The sequence below is a fragment of the Ammospiza nelsoni genome, chromosome 6 (assembly GCF_027579445.1).
Source record: "Ammospiza nelsoni isolate bAmmNel1 chromosome 6, bAmmNel1.pri, whole genome shotgun sequence".
NCBI classification, from domain to species: Eukaryota; Metazoa; Chordata; class Aves; order Passeriformes; family Passerellidae; genus Ammospiza; species Ammospiza nelsoni.
Window position 1 is genome coordinate 12,484,714 of NC_080638.1, and position 19,071 is coordinate 12,503,784.

General features: G+C 59.7%; 3 protein-coding genes across 5 annotated transcripts; all 3 read left to right on the top strand.

The window, feature by feature from the left end:
* The first annotated feature begins 457 nt into the window (after positions 1-457).
* On the top strand, positions 458-10,820 carry FNBP4 (formin binding protein 4). Of its 3 annotated transcripts, none has more exons than XM_059474662.1 (16): positions 458-608; positions 771-851; positions 1,698-1,834; positions 1,977-2,184; positions 2,274-2,424; positions 2,502-2,622; positions 2,789-3,121; positions 3,209-3,419; positions 5,328-5,446; positions 7,535-7,639; positions 7,910-8,043; positions 9,000-9,181; positions 9,339-9,652; positions 9,753-10,283; positions 10,376-10,533; positions 10,641-10,820. In XM_059474662.1, exons 1-16 carry the CDS (start codon positions 485-487, stop codon positions 10,729-10,731), a joined length of 3,000 nt encoding a protein of 999 aa, XP_059330645.1. In that variant the 5' UTR covers positions 458-484; the 3' UTR covers positions 10,732-10,820. The 3 variants fall into 3 exon arrangements, with proteins under 3 accessions (XP_059330645.1, XP_059330646.1, XP_059330648.1); XM_059474663.1 differs by having other exon boundaries at positions 459-608; positions 2,505-2,622; XM_059474665.1 differs by lacking the exon at positions 5,328-5,446 and having other exon boundaries at positions 459-608; positions 3,209-3,505.
* Positions 10,821-12,105: 1,285 nt separating this feature from the next.
* Positions 12,106-15,487, top strand: LOC132074797 (cytosolic carboxypeptidase 2-like). The gene is made up of 11 exons (XM_059474821.1): positions 12,106-12,157; positions 12,563-12,670; positions 12,748-12,898; positions 12,974-13,738; positions 13,816-13,978; positions 14,097-14,223; positions 14,315-14,412; positions 14,490-14,599; positions 14,673-14,739; positions 14,848-14,934; positions 15,053-15,487. The coding sequence occupies exons 1-11, from the start codon at positions 12,106-12,108 to the stop codon at positions 15,485-15,487; spliced, it is 2,163 nt and encodes a 720-aa protein (XP_059330804.1).
* Positions 15,488-15,937: 450 nt separating this feature from the next.
* Positions 15,938-18,957, top strand: MTCH2 (mitochondrial carrier 2). Its single transcript, XM_059474189.1, has 13 exons — positions 15,938-16,098; positions 16,185-16,269; positions 16,357-16,463; positions 16,587-16,613; positions 17,042-17,089; positions 17,171-17,228; positions 17,323-17,374; positions 17,464-17,523; positions 17,759-17,852; positions 17,968-18,015; positions 18,260-18,327; positions 18,552-18,627; positions 18,756-18,957. Exons 1-13 carry the CDS (start codon positions 16,012-16,014, stop codon positions 18,840-18,842), a joined length of 897 nt encoding a protein of 298 aa, XP_059330172.1. The 5' UTR covers positions 15,938-16,011; the 3' UTR covers positions 18,843-18,957.
* Positions 18,958-19,071: the final 114 nt, after the last annotated feature.

The following is a 19,071-nucleotide window of genomic DNA, read 5'->3' on the forward strand; positions in this document are numbered from 1 at the left end:
CTGTTATTTGAGGTGTGCATAAGGATGTGGTGGGAAAAGGGGGGGGGACTGTGATGCTCCTCTCCTGGGATCATCCCCATACCGCCCTGGTCCTAGGGCTGGGGTATAGGGTAGGATGGAGCTATATCCCCAGTGGATATAGCTCAAGGGAGGTTCAAGGTAAAGGGGGGTATAGGATAATAAGGGGCTGTAGCTCCCAGGAAGAACTATGGGATAGCACGGGCCCACAACCCTGGAAGGGCAGGACGGGGATCTGGGATGGGGCTCTAGGATCAAGAGGCAGGACCCTGCTGTGGGGCAGGACGGAGCCGCGGGCCCGGATGGGTCCATACCCCCTGGCTCGCCCCCATCCAGAGGGAGCGCGCGCCCGCGGTCCCGCTCCTGGGGGCGCGTCTCGCGCGGGCTCCACCCTCTTTGGTGACGTCACCATCCCGCCCACTGCGCGCGGCGCGCGCGGCCCCAGCCCTGAGGCGCAGCCGCCGCCATGGGGAAGAAGGCGCGGGCCGCGCCCGGCCGCCGGCCCATCCTGCAGCTCTCCCCGCCCGCCCCGCGCCGCGACGAGGCCGCAGGACCCGCGGGAGAGGGGGGCGACTCGGGCTCTGAAGCGGGTAAGGCGAAGAAGGCGGGGGAAAGCGGGGAGCGCTTTGTTGGCGGGGTGCGGCCTAGTGCGGCCTAGCACGGCCTGGCGGGACCGGGTGGTCCCGAGACGCTCCTCCCCCGCCATCCCCCCCAGCATGAGCACCCCCGTGATTGACGCTTCTGCCCCGTAGATGAGCCCGAGACGGTGGCGGAGCCGCCCCGCAACCCTCCGAATCCGCCGCCTCCCGCTCCCGCCGCGGTCAAGGCCACAGGTAAGGGAGCGCTGTGTGATGAGACGCGGGATTACATCCCCCCTGAAAAACCAGGGGGAGAATTTCAGGATTTTGGGGTGCTTGCGGCCCCTGGTGCACAATATTGATTAAAAAAAAATGTTGGCGTTGTGGTTTTAAATGGGGCTTTTTGTCTTAATTTTGGGGGTGGTTGATTCTCACATAACATTTTTTTATGTTCAAACCATGATTTATTTAAAGTTTAAAATGTGGGGAGTTTAGTCCTAGAAGAGGTGTTTTGTCCTAAGTCTAGGCGTTTTTGATACTTGATACTTGATATGGAGGCTTGGGAGTCCTAAATGTAGGAGCTGGGTCGTTTGTGTGATTTTTTTTTTGTTGTTTTTTGGTGGTGTGTATGGAGTTTTGGTCCTAAAAGTGCAGGGCTGTGAGGTTCCAAATAGTTTTTGGAGATGCTGAGCGTGGGTTTTGTGTTTCCAAGTGTGGTGGGTTTTATGCTAAATTTAGGGGCTTTTATGGGACTGTGTTTGTTTTCCTCTCCATAACCCCGTATATTTAACACAGGGTAATTAACCATGTGTAACTATTATTTTTAATGGAAGGGAATTAACCCTTTCCTGAATAATTCACTTTGGGGCTGGAGTTGTTTCCATGTTGATTATTTCAGTCATGCTGTTATATCCCTAGAGGCGACTGCTCATTCCTAAATGCATTTTATTACTGCTTCTTGTACTGATTCCCCCCAGGCTGTCCCTGGCACTTGTCCAGGGGCTGTTCCCACAGCGGCACCTGGAGCAGAGGTGGAGGGTGGGATCCAGTGCCATGTGGCAGCAGGAGGGTTCCCCTGAGTGTCCCCTCTCCCTTCTGCAGGGGGTTTGTGCCTGCTGGGTGCCTATGCTGACAGTGATGATGAGGAGGGTGAGACCCCGGAGAAGCCGGCCCGTTCCACGGATGCCAACGGCAGCAACTCTGCCGACATCGACAGCACCCTGGCGAACTTCCTGGCTGTGAGTGCCCCTCCAGCGGGCACAGAGGGAGGGAGGGGTGGCGGGAGGAGGGCGGTGTCATAGTCCAGGGTATTGTCATCATCAGTCAGAGCTTTGATCTGGCTTGGGATTTGAAGCTCATGGTGGGATGCTGTTTTTACAGGAGATCGACGCCATCACGGCCCCAGCACAGCCTGCTGAGCCCACTGCTGCCTCCTCTTCCTCCTCTTCCTCCTCCGTGCCGCCCCCGATGCCGCCCCGCCCGGAGCCCAAGGAGTCGGGCTCAGGCCCCTCGTCGGGCGCAGCCAACGGCACGGGCTCGGCAGCGGCCCCCGAGTGGCAGTACGACACCCAGTGCTCGCTGGCCGGAGGTGAGAGCCCTTCCTCTCTCCAGAGGGGTGCTGACAGACAGGTGTCACTGGGGAGAGGGGAGTGACAGGCTGTCCTTGTCCCCTGGCAGTGGGAGAGCTGGAGATGGGCGACTGGCAGGAAGTGTGGGATGAGAACACCGGCTGCTACTACTATTGGAACACCCAGAGCAACGAGGTGACCTGGGAGCTGCCACAGTACTTGGCAACGCAGGTCCAGGGCCTGCAGCATTACCAGCACAGGTGAGCAAGACCTCCAAGATGTGTCCTTGTGGGATGTTGTCCCAATCCTGCCCTTCATTCCTTCATGCCTTCCTCAGCAGCACCGTGGCAGGCACCAATGGCAGCTTCATGGCAGCCACGGAGCCATTCCCTCAGGAGAAGGGGACCCCAGGCAGCGCTGGCCGTGGGACCAGCCTCAGCAAGCGGGAGGTGAAGAAGGTCAGTCCTGTGGGTTCTGGCTGCCATGGGGCTTGCAGGCACCTCCTTGGGTTTCCTTGGAAGCAGCTGGGATGCTCTGCTCCATCCACAGCCCTAGGAGGGGCCTGGCAGCATGGGCTCTTTCCCAGGCAGCTGTCAGAAAGCTCACATGGAGCTCATCCCACAGGAAGTGAATGAAGGAGTGCAGGCTCTCTCCAACAGTGAGGAAGAGAGGAAGGGAGTGGCTGCGGCCCTCCTGGCCCCACTCGTGCCCGACGTGGTGAAGGAGGAAGAGGAGCGCTGGAGGAGGAAAGTGATTTGCAAAGAGGAGGTTGAGCCACCTCTGGAAGAGGAGGCGAAAGTGGAAGAGGCACCAGCTGTCCCAGAAGAGCCAGAGCCCAGCAGGGACCCCCTGGAAGACACAGGGCAGGAGGATCTGTGCAGCGTGGTGCAGTCAGGGGAGAGCGAGGAGGAGGAGCAGGACACACTAGAGCTGGAGATGGTGCTGGAGAGGAAAAAGGTAATGGGAGATGTTTGTCCTGGAAACGGGGCACACGTGGCAGCCATGGCGTTGCTGGGAATGCACCGGGGTGTCGTGTCCCGGCAGGCGGAGCTGCGTGCCCTGGAGGAGGGGGATGGCAGCGTCTCGGGCTCCAGCCCGCTCTCCGACGGGAGCCAGTCGGCCCTGCAGGACGCGTCCCGCAGGCTGGCCTCCAAGAGGGGCAAATGGAAACTGTTCGTGGGAGCCGCCAGCCCCGAGGCCGCCAGCCGAGGCCCCAGCAAAACGGGCCGGGAGAGCCCAGAGGCAGGAGAAGCAGGTAATTGGAAAGGCTTCCTTTGGAGGCAGGAGCAGGGGGTCTCCATTCCTGAAGACCTGCGGAGCAGTGCCAGGAAGGGCTGTGAGGTACGTGTGCCAGGTGGGAACAGGCTGAGGGTGGCTCTGTCACAGCCCAGCCTCCCTGGGATAAGCTGCTCCTCTGCCACCGTCTCTCTATTTTAATTACCCACATGAGGAGAAGAGTTCAGTATTCAGTGGTTCTTGGGGGACAGGACACAGATAACAGCTGCCTCACGTCCCATTGCCTTCCTGTTCCTCCCAACATCACAAATCCAGCCTGTGGCACAATGGGTACTGTCACCCTCCACTTGTAAAGTTCAGTTTTTGAGCTGCCTGGTACTGAATTCCAGACAGCTGCAGTGTCCCTGGAGCCACTCCAGGGCCCCACACTCGGTGTGTAGGGAATGTAACTCCAGCCTTTGTGGAAAGGCAGCCCTGTTTCTGTGGAGCTGGTTCAACTCAGGGTGTGTGTGTGGATATATCAGTCATACACGACTACCTCTCATGTTCCAGTTGGATCCCCCAGAGCTGTGCTTCCCAAAATGCACCAGCTATAGCATTTTAAGGACCACTCTGTGCCCAGCAACCCTGGGACTCCCAGATTGTAGAATCATGGAGTAGTTCAAGTTGGAAATGCCCTCTAAGGTCATGGAGTCCAGCTGTTCCCCGAGCACTGCCAAGGCCACCATAACCTGTGTCCCCAGGTGCCACATCCGCATGGTTTTTTAATCCCTCCAGGGATGGAGACTCTACCACATCCCTGGGCAGCCTGTGCAAGGGCTGGACAGCTCTTTCCACTATGAAATTTCCCCCAATATCCTACTTTAATGTCCCTTGGCACAACTTAAGGCTGTTTCTTCTTGTCCTGTCTCTTGTTTGCTGGGAGCAGAACCTGACTCCACCCTTCTCTCTGGGCATTGTGGGGACCAAGAAGGTCCCCCTGAGTCTGCTTTTCTCTGGATGTGCCAGTCCCTAACCAGCACAAGATTTGTGTGCCTGCAGCACAGAAAGCTGAATGAAACTGCTTTTTCAAGGAAAAACTGGTACCAAAGTGCCTACAGCAGGCTGTGTCCTGCTGGAGTGGGAGTTGGTGCTTGCCCCATCCCAGGGTTCTTGTGGCCCTGAGGCACCTCTGCTTCAGGCAGAGGCATGAGCTGGGTGACAGCTCTAGTATTAAGTCAGTGATGTAATTTTTGCACAGGAAAATGAATGGTTTTGCCAGAGGGCTTTGCAAATAACCCTGAAGCTAGCACTTCCCAGCAGCACCAGTTTCCACCTTAGCCTAGGGAACAACGAGCTGTCACTCCAAAATAACCAGTTTTAAGTTGAGCACCCTGCTGCCAGAGGGTGATTTAGGGAAGTGTCATGCCTTCCAGCACCAGGACATGCTGGGAATTGGGGTTTCTCCCCAGATGCCTGTGGGACTCTGTCACAAAATTCTTTCTTTGGATTTGATTGCTTTGACAGTGAATTGGTAATCTGAAGGCAAAACCTTCTGGTATTGGCAGCTTTTGGGGACCTCTTCAGTCTTTCATAATTAACTTATGTAATACCTAGTACCTGTTATTGACAGATTTTGGGAGTTTGTCTCTTCCTGCTTCCCTGATGCCCAATTTTCCAGGTCTTGCCTCATCGCTGCTTTGCACTGTAGCTGCTCCAATGCTCCCCTTCCATGTTATCCTTCTGGAAGGATCCCCACCACCAAAACAGAGCAGTGACCATCCATCCTTTTAAATTTCAGGCTGGTGTCACTGGCTCTGGTGGGTCCTAGCTCTTTGCCCACTGTTGCCCGCATTGCCTTTGGTTCCAGGCACAGTGTCCAGCCAGCTGCTGGCACTGCCAGGGTAGTGATGGGACAAGGACTGACTTGTCCTTCTTTCTCCTGCAGCCCCGAGCACAGAAGCAACTGATCTGAGCTCAGACAAAGAGGCAGAATCTGAGGAGCCCCAGGAAAAAGCCAAATCACAAGGGGCTCCAAAAATGGAAGAGGAGGAGCAGGATCTAAAGGTATGGAGAGGTAGAGGTGCATGTCCATGAGATGAGGGATGTCGTGGGTGCTCCAGCTGCCAGCAGGAGCAAGGGACGTGCTGGTTCCCCCAGCCACCTCTTCCCTGGGGACACTGGAGCTTTGGGCTCTGGGTTTGGCCCACCTGAAGCTTTTAAAGCTCAGATCCCGGTGTGCCTGTGGGAACAGCTTGAGAAGGAAGGGCTCTGCAGGGCTGGGACGATATCCTGTCTCCAGTAGGATTTGGCAGCAAAAACTTGGATGAAAGGAGGGTGTGGGGGGGCAAAGACTGAGCCCTGGGTGTTGTTGTGGCAGAGGACAACCAGTTTGATCTTGACTTTGTTTTCACCACTAACAATATTCCAGTCTCTGGCCCGGTCAGTCGTCCCGTTTCCAGGCTGAAGATTCCTCGTCCGTAATCTCTCCGTTTCTTGAGGCTGACGGTACCACTCTGCCCTTCGCCCGGCATTACTCTTAGATACAAGCTGGGGAAGCCCTGGGGATTTCTGCAGCATCCTGCTGATAGCTCTTCTCTGGGCCTTGGTTTGCTCCTTTGGCTGCACTGGATCAGTTCCCTGATCCATAGTAGAGCTCCAGGCTCTAGGGCAGTATGACAGAGCAGTAGGGGAGATCTTTCCCGTTTGTCCTTTAGTCCCCAGGTCAGTTGTTACCCTGAGATCTCCTGCGGCATAAAATTTGGCTCTGCAGTTATTCTGTGACGTTGGAAATGTTGTCACCTCCCTGTGGCAGATGGGGAATCGCCGGCTCATAGTGGAGCCCAGGTGGAACCTGCAGTGAGAGTTGCCTATCCCTGTCCTCATTCCTCACCACTTAAATAATTTTTCTGGGGTGAAAAGGAAGGTCCTTTTGTCCTTGTGAAAAATCTCGTATCTCCCCCATAAAACAACTCCTTAAAGGATTTTGAGATGTAACATTCCCAGACCAAAACTGAGCGTTCCTCAGTGCAGCATCCATTTGAGACCTGATTTTTTAATTAATTTATTTAAATAAAAAGAATAAAAGCGTGTAGCAGGGCTGGACTTGCGGGTCCTCTCTGCAGTCCCCTGTGCAGTCTTCTTCTCCTTCTGGGCACTGTGACAGACCGTGTGGTGCTTTTCCATGCAGGATTCCCTTAGAGCTGTTGGAGGAATGCCGGCTCCCTGGGTAACCAGTGCCATTTGTTCATCGGGTTGGGATCTCTCTGGTTACAGGAGCTGTGCCGGGGCCACCGCTCCCAAGTCACCCTCTGCTCCGGGATGTTCCCTGGCTTCTCCAGAGACACATTAACATGGGGATTCATATGCCTGCCTTGGTCTTCTCTAGGGCTTGCTTGTCTGGCCCATCACCCCTGGAGACAGATGCTTCTTTGGTGGCTTTGGTGGACATTCCAAAGCCTCTTCGGAGGAGTGAAGTTAGATATTTTTAAAGCCTTCCTTAAAGCAGTGGTGATGCCACTTGCAGACATTTCTTGTTCTGGATTCCCTTCTGGCTTGTGGCTGCTTCCATGCAGTGCCTTCAGTCAGGAGGATGGAGTCAGGGTTCCCCGTGTCCCCAGATTGGAGGTTTCACTCCCATGGGATGCTGGGGTCGAGTAGCTGTGGTTGCCATGAGCTGACCTGAGTTTTGGTGTAGCTGCTGCCTCTGCTCTGGAGTAAATCCAGAGCTGTTGTCCCTTTCTGGTGCTTTCCTGCTAGTTTCTCTGGAAAGCAGTTATTTACAGAATCTGGAATGACATCCTGGCCTATTTATTTGGGAAACAGTCTTAGGTATCTGCTGTGGTGATGGTTCTGCTGTAACTCCCAAGTACCAGAGCTACCAGAGCCTGTGCTGTCCTTCCGCACAGAGTCAAGCACAGTCCGTAGAGGAGCTGTCACCCAGCCACCCACGCTGCCCTGTCCCTGGGGTGCAGGATGTAGCAGGCCTTAACAGAGGGGGTGACAAACACACAGGGCCAGGGTGGCACGTCCCAGTCCCTCCAGGCTGAGGGGCTGTGGGTGGTCCCGAGCGGTGTTTCTCGAGAGCCGCGGGGCCGTAGCCGCCCAGTGCTGCTCCCAGAAGACAGCTCTTGACTCTGTCCTTTTTCCTGGCAGTTTCAGATTGGAGAGCTGGCAAATACTCTGACTAGTAAATTGGAGTTCCTGGGCATCAACAGACAATCTATCTCCAACTTCCACATGTTGCTGTTGCAGACAGAGGTAACCGAGCCTTCGCCCCTCGCTCCGGCCTCGTGTTCCGGAGCGGATCGGATGCAATCCGCCGTCCGTCCGAGCGCCCGTGCTGCGTGAGCCTCGTGGCGCCCTCCCTTCCTCGGCGGGGGGAGAGCGCGGCTTGGCGCGGAGGCGGGGTGTCCTCCTCCTGGCCCCCGCGTCCCGTGCCGGAAGGGAGCCTCCCGATCCTCGAGTCCCGTCCCCCCCAGGGCCTCTGGCAGCCCACCTCACCGGCTTCCCCCGGTTCTTGCCCTCTAGACCCGCATTGCAGACTGGCGAGAAGGTGCTCTCAATGGAAACTACCTCAAACGCAAACTCCAAGACGCAGCCGAACAGCTTAAACAATACGAAATAAACGCCACCCCTAAAGGCTGGTCCTGCCACTGGGACAGGTACGCGCTCTCCTCCTTTCTCACCTTTCATCTCTGACATCTCAGACATGATTTGTGACCATCAACCACCCGACGACGCTGGCGCCGTCCCTCTGGCAGACTGAGAGCGGCTTCTGTTAGTGCTGGGCAGGCAGAGAAACGTCCGGCACTCGCAGAGTTTGGGCCGGCCGCCAAACTGGAGGATCCAGACAGAGTGCCCAGTGCTTTGCGACGGAGCCGATTCCTGACGGACAGAGCTGGTTGTGCCTCTCGCGAGTGTCCAGCGCTGTGGAGGGCGGGCCTGGGGGGTCGCGCATGCGAGAGCTCTGTGAACTTTGCAGGATCTCTGGATCAACTCTTCTGACCAACAGCTCTTCTAAAGGACAAACTTCAACTCACCGACGGAATGAAGAACAAGATTTCTGTCTCCTGCCAGCAGGTCAGACCCAAACATTTCTTTGTCTATTTGGCTTTCTTGATTAATTTTCCTTTGTTTGAAATCTTTGCTCTTTTGTTTTTCAGCTCCCAGATCCGCTCCCTCTCTCTAGCATTCACTGTGTGTTTGACACCAAGAGTATCATAAAAAACTCTGCGCACCATGGGGTAGGGGGGCAGCCGCTTCCGTCCATTGGGCTGTTCCCCTGTGCCTCTTCTCCAAGGGCGACTTTCAGCCAAGGCCGTGCTGAAAGTCCCAATGCTAGCGAGACGTTGCCAGCGTTCCGGCCCTCCTCTCCCTCGGAGCGGGGGGGCTCAGGGCGACGTTCCCGCAGCCAGCGATAGTAAATAGCTTTGAGCGAGTCGGCTCGGGCCTCTCCTGCCTCTGTCCTCAAAGTTGTTTGTTGTGTGTGGGAAAGCAGCAGCCCTGCTGCACGAGGGTCTCCCCTGCGAGAGCGCACTGCTGTCGTGGGCAGGCCCGCCTTGGAGTGTCGGGGGCGGAGAAGGGAAGCTGAAGCCTCCTTCTCTTTCTTGTGATCTAGGGAGCATAGACGCTATTTCTATGTTAACGAGCGCTCGGGAGAGTCGCAGTGGGAGTTCCCCGATGGGGAGGACGAAGAGGAGGGACAGCGAGGTGCCGCCGACAGAAAACCCGACAGTCCTCCAAAGCCACCTCCCAAAGACAAAGGAGAGCAGGCCGAGGGGCCCACCGAGCACCCCGCAGGTACGCCTCGCTGGCAGGGGGGGTCCTGGCCCCAGAGCACAGGGTGGGGGACAGGGCAGTCCACAGTGGTGGTGTCTCCAAGTGGGACCATGGGCAAGAGCAGGTGGTATAGATTGTAGGCCATGCATTCAAGCCTGTGTCAATGTCTGTTCTTCAGGCTCCCTTTGTAAAGAATCCTTCTCAGGCCAAGTTCCTGCTACATCTCTCATGCCGCTCACTCCATTTTGGACTCTGCTTCAGTCCTCCGTCCCAGTCCTCCAACCTCCCTTGCCTTTGGAAATGCCTCCGCCGCCTCCACCCCCCCCAGACTCGCCCCCGCCACCTCCACCGCCACCCCCACCGCCTGGAGAAGATGGGGAGATCCAGGAAGTGGAGATGGAAGATGAGGGGGGCGAGGAGCCACCTGCCCCAGGAACAGAGGAGGATGCTCCCCTGAAGTCCCTGGTGCGCCCTGCTGCCAGCAGCAGCCAGGTGAGCACTGGAGCCAGGGCTCCACTGATTCCAGAGACTCTGGGAAATGGGTGTGTAATGGTGCTTCTGCCTCAACACTCACCTCAGCACTCTCTTCCAGACCACTGTCGATCCGAGCCCAGCCCCGCTGCTCTCGGCCAAGCCACAGAAGAGGAAAGCAGTGGAGATGAGCCCGGGGCTGATGCAGCGCACGGCCACCATTGGCAGCTGCCCCGTCATCTACAGCCAGCCCCTGATGGCCACGGGCAAGTACCAGCCATCAGCCGTGCCCCTGGCCTCCCTAAGGCCCCGCCAGCGCCTCCAGAGCGAGATCCAGGGACGGCCCAACCTCCGCATGGCTCCGGGCCCCGCTGGCCCTCAGCCCGCGGCGCTGGGGCTGCAGTCCAGCTACCTGGGTGTGACGGGACCTGCCGCTCCTTCCATGATGGGATATTCGGAGTGCGCCGTGCCCGTCAGCCCGGCCACCACGGCCAGCACGCAGCCGGTGCCGGCACGGGGAGCGCTGCCAGCCACAGGCACTGCAGCAGAGCAGCCACCGCCCCCACCACCCCCACAGACACCCCCACCGCCCACCCCCAAGGCGCCGCCGCCTCCGGAGAAGGAGAAGCCGAGGAAGGGGCGCAAGGACAAGGTAGGCCGGTAGGCCAGACGGTCTCACACTGACACCATTCCTTCCCTCCTCCCTTTCCAGCCACACTCACCACTGTCATTTTTGTGGCACAGGGCAAGAAGGGCAAGACGAAGATGCCATCGCTGGTGAAGAAGTGGCAGAGTATCCAGCGGGAGCTGGATGAGGAGGAGAATTCCAGCTCCAGCGAGGAGGACCGGGAGACCACAGCCCAGCGGCGCATCGAGGAGTGGAAGCAGCAGCAGCTGATGAGGTACAGACCCTGGGGGCTGGCACCAGGACGTTTCCTGGTCCCTTGTAAAGGTGGGGGGATCCATGAGAGAGCCAGCTGGGTGCTGACATTCCGCTTTATCCCTGCAGTGGTATGGCTGAGAGAAACGCCAACTTCGAGGCACTGCCAGAGGACTGGCGGTCACGGCTGAAGCGGAGGAAAACAGCCTCAAGCACATGAGGCCGTGCCCACCTCTTGGGGTTTTTTGTTTTTTTTACAGATGTACAGTTCCTTTGACCATTGTCCAATAAATTGTAGCAGTTTGGGAAGTGTCATCTCACTGATTCTGCTGAGGGCAGGTGCTAGATGGGGATGGGGAGCACAACAGACCCCTGTAATCCACAATTAGAAGTTGGGTGGGTGTGTGGGTTGTGGAGGCAGGAAGGCTCTGCAGAGGAAACTGGACAGGCTGGATTGAAGGGCTGAGGGTAAAGGCCGAGTGCCAGGTCCTACACTTGGGTCACACAAACCCTGTTGAATGCTCCAGGCTGGAGGAAGAGGCTGGAAAGCCCGGAAGGGCCCTGGATGTGCTGGTGAGAGCAGCTGAACAGGAACCCAGGTGGACAAAAGGCCGATGGCACCTGGACTGTCCCAGCATTGGTGTGGCCACAGGCTTGTCCTCTGTTCTGACACTGCTGGGCCACCTCCAGCAGTGGAGGTGACCTCCACTCTACCTGGGGCCCTCGTGGCAAGAGGGGCTGTCCAAAGAAGGGAATGGAGCAGATGAAGGGTCTGGAGCACCAGGAGGAGCTGGGGGGGCCTCAGCCTGGATTCAAGGAGGCCTGGGGGGTGACCCTCTGGCTCTCCACAATTCCCTGACAGGAGGGTGCAGCCAGGGGCTGTGTCAGGGTCTGCTGCCGCCAGGGAACAAGGGACAGGACAAGATAAAACAGCCTCAAACTCTGCCAGGGGAAGTTGAGGTTGGACAAGAGGAGGAATTTCTTCATAGAAAGTGGTGTGAGGCATGAGAAGGGGCTGCTCAGAAAGGTGGTGGAGTCCCCAGCCCTGGAGGTGTCCGAGGAATGACTGGACATGGAATCACATGAACACCTCGGTGCTCTGGTCTGGATGATGAGGTGGAGATTGGTCACAGGTTGGGCTCAATGATCCTGGAGGTCTTTTCCATCTTTAATGACTCCCTGAAATCCCTCTGGCTCCTTTCCCACCTCTGCTCCAGGACTGCCCCATTCCTCCCTGTAACTCAGCAACCGGGTGCCAGCCCAGCCCTGACGCTGCCTCTGCTGTTCCGGCTCTCCCGGGGCTCTCCAGCCATGGAGCCCGCAGGGCGCCGCGCTGCCCAGGGCGGGGAGGGGGCTCCGGGGAGGTTCAGGGGGGGACAGGTCCTGAAACCCTATGACAGCTTCATCCGCACCCACCTGCGCTTCTATGGCTACTTCCGAGGTGAGTCCTGGCTGCTGTGCCCCCTGTCCCTGGGCCGTGTCCCCTCCTGCCCCCTGGCTGCAGCGCTGTTCTCCCCAAGATGAGAAGCTGGGCGGGGAAGAGACTGCAGTGTCCCCGGGGGAACCCTCCGGGCAGCATCCCAAGGCATCCACCATGGGGAGCACCGGCCCTGGCTGGCAGCGAGCTCCTGGGCACGAGCCAAACCGTGAGTGAGACCCTGCAGCCCCTCACAGCCCCCGAGCACAGCGTCCTCCCAGCGCAGCAAGTGTGGGGGGAGGGCCTCTCCCTGTCCCTGCCTTGGTTTTGGGGGGTGCCCCTACCCCAACCACAATGGAGACCCCCAGCCCTTCCCGGTGCTCTTGCAGCCCCCAGGGTGGTGCAGACGCCCCACCAGGGCAGACTGACCCCCTTTAGGCAGCCCTGGAGGTTTCCAGGAGAACCACAGGCTCCGTTCTCCCTCCCTGCTCCCCGCTGGCCTGTGGAGTGTGAAGTCATCCCGGAGAGGATTGAGCACATTGGTGAGGGGGTGCTCCAGCTCTCCCCTGCCTCACCCCTGGTCAGACCTTTGTTGTGTGTATGGCATTTGTCTCTGTGTCCCCCTCTCTCCCAGAGTGGGTTCCCCCCAAACCAGAGCCCTTCTGCCCACCCATGGGCCCAGAGCAGGCCCTGTGCACCCTCGGTGAGGAGCAGGGCACTGTTGTCTACCACTCCAGCCCAGGTAAGGGAGCACAGGCAGCACCCCTGCATGCCTCCGCTCTCCCAAGCCCCCCACCACTGTCCCTGCTCCCCCCACAGCGCTCCAAGGTTCCTGCTTTACCCATGCTCGGGTTGGAGGAGCCCCAGGACCACTCTCCTCGCCAGCAGCCCCCTTGGAGGGTCCCCAGGACACCACGCTGCTCTTCGAGTCCCGCTTTGAGAGTGGGAACCTCCAGAAGGCCATCAAGGTGTAAGAGAGAGGACGGGGTCCATGGGGCCTTTCATGCCAGCTTGGAGCCGGAGCACTGCCCTTCCCTCCACACAGGGGACCCTACGAGTACGTGCTGATGCTGCGGCCAGACCTGTACACAGCCAAACACACACAGTGGTTCTACTTCCGTGTCCAAAACACGCAGCAGGAGCCGCTCTACCGCTTCACCATCGCCAACATGGCCAAGCCCAAGAGCCTCTATGGCCAGGGCCTGCAGCCGCTGTTCTACTCGCAGCAGGATGCCCAGAGCCGTGGCATAGGCTGGCGCCGGGTCGGGACCGATGTCTGCTACTACCGTGGCAGTGCGGGGGAGCCACCGCTGTTCCGGCTCAGCTGGACCATGCGCTTCCCACATGATGGTGACACCTGTTTCTTTGCTGCCTGCTACCCCTACACCTATTCGGATCTGGGGCGCTACCTGCGCGTGCTGGCGGCCGACCCGGTGCGCTCACGGTACTGCACGGTGCGGGTGCTGTGCCGCAGCCTGGCTGGCAACACCGTGCCCCTGCTGACCATCACCGGCCCGGGCGGCACGGCCGGCAAGCGCACGGTGGTGCTGAGTGCCCGTGTACATCCCGGTGAGAGCGGCGGCTCCTGGGCCATGCGGGGATTCCTGGATTTCCTGCTGAGCCCCCACGAGGACGCACAGCTCCTGCGCCGCCTCTTCGTCTTCAAGGTGGTGCCAATGCTCAACCCCGATGGGGTGGTGGTGGGCAACTCCCGCTGCTCCCTGGCGGGACGGGATCCCAACAGGGCCTATGGGAAGGCGCTTCCCGGCTCCTTCCCTGGCGTGTGGCACCTGCGGGCCATGGTCCAAAGGTGAGGCGGGTGTGGGGAGCCAGTGGCACAGGGCCACTCCTGTGGCGGTGCTGGTGGCCGTATCCTGATATGTGCAGGGAGCTGGCGGAGCGGGAGGTGGTGCTGTACTGCGACTTCCATGGACACAGCAGGAAGAACAATGTCTTCATGTATGGCTGCGATGGCAGCGGGGACGGCACTGGGACACGGCTGCGCCAACGCGTGTTCCCCCTGATGCTGAGCAAAAACGCCCCCAACAAGGTAGGACACGGATGCCTCAGGGCCACCGTGTTGTGGTGGCAGCGGGAATGCAGCCAGTGTGCTGCTTCCCCAGCTGTCCCTGTGGGGCTGGGACCCCTCTGACCTTGGGGGCCTCCAGTTCTCCTTCTCCAGCTGCAAGTTCCAGGTGCAGAAGAGCAAAGAGGGGACAGGCCGGGTCTCCATGTGGCGCTTGGGTGTCTCCCACAGCTACACCCTGGAGGTGGCCTTCAGTGGCTCCACACTGGGTGAGGGGCTGCCACAGCCACAGGGACAGTGCCAGTGGGGTGGTCCTGGGCTGGGAAGCTGCCCTTGTTTCCTTTTCCCTGTCCCCTGCAGGCGGGAGAAGCTCCCACTTTAGCGTGGAGGATCTCGAGTCACTGGGCCGCCTCCTCTGTGACACCCTGCTCGACTTCTGCGACCCTACACCCGCCAAGGTGGGCTTGGGCCTGGCTCAGGGAGTCCTGGTGCCGTGGGACCATGGTGACACCATGACACTGGCACTGTCCTGCAGCTCCAGCAGAGCCTGGTGGAGGTGGATGCACTGCTGCAGCGGAGGATGGGTCGTGAGCCAGGCTCTGGAGGCAGCTGGAGTGATGTGTCCCCCTCAGAGCTTGAGTCCAGGTATGTCATCCCCTGTCACCTCATGTCACCCCATGGTGCCACTGGGGGCTGCAGATGGTTCTTCCCCCTGCAGCACCAGTGGGTCTGACAGCTCCGTGTCCGACGGGATCCCAGATGATTTCCACAGCCCCAGCCAACAGGTGAGTCTCCATGTGCCACTGATTTTGAGGTGGCAGAGACTCAGAGCCAGGGTGGAACATGGTGACAGAGGGTGCAGATGTCCCAGTGCCACTTTACCACTGGCACAGATGGAGCCACACAGGAAGAAGCAGCTGCAGAGACGGAGAGCAAGGAATGTCCTGCGCCGAACAAAGCAGAGCCACACCAGCATCCTGGTGAGCCTGGAGCCACCATAGGCCAGCCAGGCCCCCAGGGGACAGTCCTGCAGGGACACTTGTCCCCAGTGCTGTCCCACCCCTCAAGTGGGTCTGATGCCTCTCCTGTGCCCCCCAGGCTGGGACCCGCAGGCATCCAGTTCTTCCTGGTGTCCAGAGTGGAGGTGACAATGTGGGAGAGAAGCCCAGAGCCAGCTCCAGTGTCACCTTTTCCAGCACAGCGGGAACAGGGAATGGCTCCCGTGCCATTGCAAGAGAGGTGCCTGGTGCTGACTCTGGAGTGGCCATTCCCAGGGCACCTGACGCAGGGAAGGGCCACTGTGCCACCATGAGAAGGCATCAGCTGGACAGTGGCACAAACGCTGTGACGCACCACAAGCCACCACTGAGCCCCTGCCACCATGCTGCCACCAGTGACTCTTCCTGGGATCCAGGCATGGGAGCAATCTTGGGGCCATCCTGGCAGCGGGACGGGTGCAGGGACAGGGACAGGGCCCGTCCCCTCACTGTCCGTGCGGTGACCTCACGCTGCTGTGCCTGCGCTCGGCAGTAAAGGAGCTGCCACCTCCATGTCCGTGCCTGCTGCTGCCTGTTTTCATTGTGATGTCCCCTCGGGAGTCCCCTTGTCCCTGAGCTCGGCCAGAGTCTTGCTGGCACCCAACGCCATGACACCACCATGGTGTCAGCGTATGCCTGTGGTGCTACCTTGGGCCTTGCCACCAGCGTGTCACCTCCATTACCTGGTGTCACCTCAGCCCTGCCACCATGGTGTCACCTTGGGCTCTAGAGATGTGGTGGCTCTGCCACCCGGGTGACTCCTCAGCCCTGTGACCCCGCTGTCCCCCCTGTCACCACGGCGTCCCCGCAGGCCCCGTGGGTGCCCCAGGCCCGCAGGCCCCGTTGCCATGGCAACACCCCCACGGCGCCTCCGGCCGTTTCCATGGCAGCCGCTGCTCCCAGGGCGCCCCCCAGCGGCCGGAATGGCGTCACGGCGGCGCCGGAACTCCCGGGAGGCGGAAGCGGAAGCGGCGGCAGCCGTGGCCGTGTCCTTCTGTGCCGTGACGCCGGGGCGGCACCATGGAGAACGCGGCTTCGCAGGTGCTGCTGGGCTCGGGGCTCACCGTGCTCTCGCAGCCGCTCATGTACGTGAAGGTGCTAGTGCAGGTAAGGGCGGGAACGGCGGGGTTGAGAGGGGGTACCGGGCCGGTATCGGCCGCGCGGGGGATACAGCCTGCCCGTTGCCGCTGCAGGTGGGCTACGAGCCGCTGCCGCCCACCCTGGGGAGGAACATCTTCGGCCGCCAGGTGTATCAGCTGCCCGGCCTCTTCTCTTACGGTGAGTCCGCCTTGGTGGGGCCGCCCCGGCGCCGTCCCGGTGCCGCCGCGGGGTCCCCCCGGGGCTGACGGTCCCCGCTGTCCCCAGCCAAGCACATCATAAAGGTGGACGGGAGAGCAGGACTCTTTAAAGGCCTCACCCCCCGCCTCTGCTCCAGCGCCATCGGCACCGTGGTGCACAGCAAAGTGCTGCAGGTACCGGCACGGGCGGGGCGCTGCGGGAACCGGGGGTTCTGCCGCCGGGACGGGGGGACACCGGGGCCCCCTGGCTCCCCGCACGGTGCTGACCCTGCGCTGACCTTGCTCTTTGCTCCGCAGCGGTACCAGGAGGCCGAGAAGGCTGAGGTGGGTGTAGAGATGCTTCCCACAGGGAATGCATCCTTCCCTCCCCTCCTGTCTCCTCCTTTCTCCCTTTATTTCTCTGTTCTTCTAGTCTTCTCTTATCCTTTCTTTTCTTCTTTCCCTCATTCCTTTCTCCTTTTTCTCCTTCTCCTTTTCTTTTCTTTCCTTTCTCCTCTTCTCTCTCTCCTTCCCTCTTTCCTTCATTCTGCTCTTCTGTCCTTTTTCCCTGCTCCATGCTTTCCCTCCTTCTTTTCCCTTTGGTTCTCTATGTTCTTTCCTCCTCCTCCCGTTTCTCTTCCCTCTCTCCCTCCTTCCCATGGCCCCCGGATTTGGGCAGCCCCAGCCCTGCATCCGGAGCTTCCACCCCACCCTGGGGACAGCCTCCCCTCTTCGGGCAGCTGTTCCCCCCTGACTGCTCCTTCCCCCTCCAGCCTGGAGCCAGGAGGAAGGAGTCCTCGCTGGAGCAGGTGCTCAAGGAGGTGAGGAGCAGCAGGAGGAGGAGGGAAGCAGTGGGATGTCACATCCCTGTCCCCTCCTGCTGAGGCTCCCTTTGTTCCCAGACCTCCCAGGAGATGGTCGCCCGCTCTGCCGCCACCCTCATCACCCACCCCTTCCACGGTAGGTGTCCCCCCACCCCAGGGGCCCGGGGGCGCAGTGCCAGGAGCCTTCTGTCACCCCCGTGTCCCCCCGTGTCCCCCCCATGTCCCCGCAGTGATCACCCTGCGCTGCATGGTGCAGTTCATCGGCCGCGAGACCAAGTACAGGTACGGCCCGGGGGCTCTGGGTGCTCTGGGGGACCAGGAGTCCTGGGGTCCACCCCTGGCCTTATCCCTCCTCTTCCTCCCTATCCCAGCGGGACACTAAGCGCCTTCGCCACAATCTACCGGGAAGAGGGAATCCTGGGATTCTTCGCGTGAGTGCCGGCAAGGCGGGGAGGGGCACGGCGGGGGTGGCAGCGGTGGGAAGGTCCCAAAGCCTTCCTGGGAGTACATCGGATCCCTCCAGCAGCTCTGGATCGCTCACCCGAGCATCCCAGCTCCCAGGGATGGCTGTTCCCTCTCACCCTGTCCCACACCAGCTATTCCCAGCTCTCCTCACAGCCACATCCCAACCCTGGGCCATCATTCCCACTGTTTGTTCCCTTGCAGCGGCCTCATCCCGCGGCTCCTCGGGGACATCCTCTCCCTGTGGCTGTGCAACATGCTGGCCTACCTCATCAACACGTACGCGCTGGAGAACGGGGTAGGCTCTGCTCCGGCGTCCCCAGTGCCCGGAGCTCACGGGGGGCAGCTCCGGGGGTGTTCTGGGAGCCACCACCCCGCTCTGGGGGGACTCAGGTGCTGTTGCTCCTCCTCAGGTCTCCGCCATGACTGAGATGAAGAGCTACTCCCAGGCGGTCACTGGGGTGAGTACGGCCATGGGCAGGGAGCGGATCCTTTCCCTAGGGAGGGGTGTGTTCCTGGAATCCTGCGGCTGCCAGGGTGGGATCAGCCGGATTAACCCACAGGCCAAGGGATGCTCCCTGGAGGACACGTGTGACCCTGTGGAGGTGGCAGGAGTGGGCTCCCCTCCCTGGGAAGAAACTCTGAGGGGTTCTCCCGATGTGGAGGGAAGAGGGAGTATCCCACTGATCCCCATTTTTCCTGCAGTTTTTTGCCAGCATGCTGACCTACCCTTTCGTCCTGGTCTCCAACCTGATGGCTGTGAACAACTGCGGGTGAGTCCCTGCTCCCACTGACCCTGCGTCCCTCTGCCCCGGATCAGCTCCTGGAACTGAAATTCCCAGGTGGAAAGGTGCTTCCAGTGCTCCACAGGGTTGATCCCTCCGTGCTTAAAGTGGGAGAGGGTCGTTTTGGGGTTTAACCTGGTGTGGAGCTACAGAGGGATTGGGTCATTCCCTGATGGGAATAATTCCCTGTGGGTCTTTCCTCCCTTCCCCAGGTTGGCCGGGGGTCTCCTTCCCTATGCACCCACCTACTCCTCCTGGCTGGATTGCTGGAGCCAGCTGCAGAGGGAGGTAAGTGCTGGAGCTGGGATGCTCCAGACACCAGGGACACAGAGAGGAGCCAGGTGGGAGCCCCATGGGGTTTGGAGAGGCCACCCTGGACCTTTTGTGGCCCCTCCATGGTCGTTTTCCCTTTCCAGGGCAACATGAGCCGAGGGAACAGCCTGTTCTTGCGCAAGGTTCCAGCAGGGAAGCGATATGTGTGGGAGGAGCAGAGGTTCCGCTGATTCCAGAGATGGGAGTGGGATTGTGGAGCCAATGGTGGGCTCTGGAAGCAAAGAATCATGGAGAGTGATGATTTCTATACAGTTTTTTAAAAATCATTTCCTGCTGAGAGCTGAAGATGCAGGTGTGAGAGTCTCTGTCCATGGAGGTTTCCTGGAAAGAGGGGCTGGCCGGTCACCAGCATTCCCAGACTTATCCAGGAGCCTTTTCCCAACCTCAAACACCATTGAG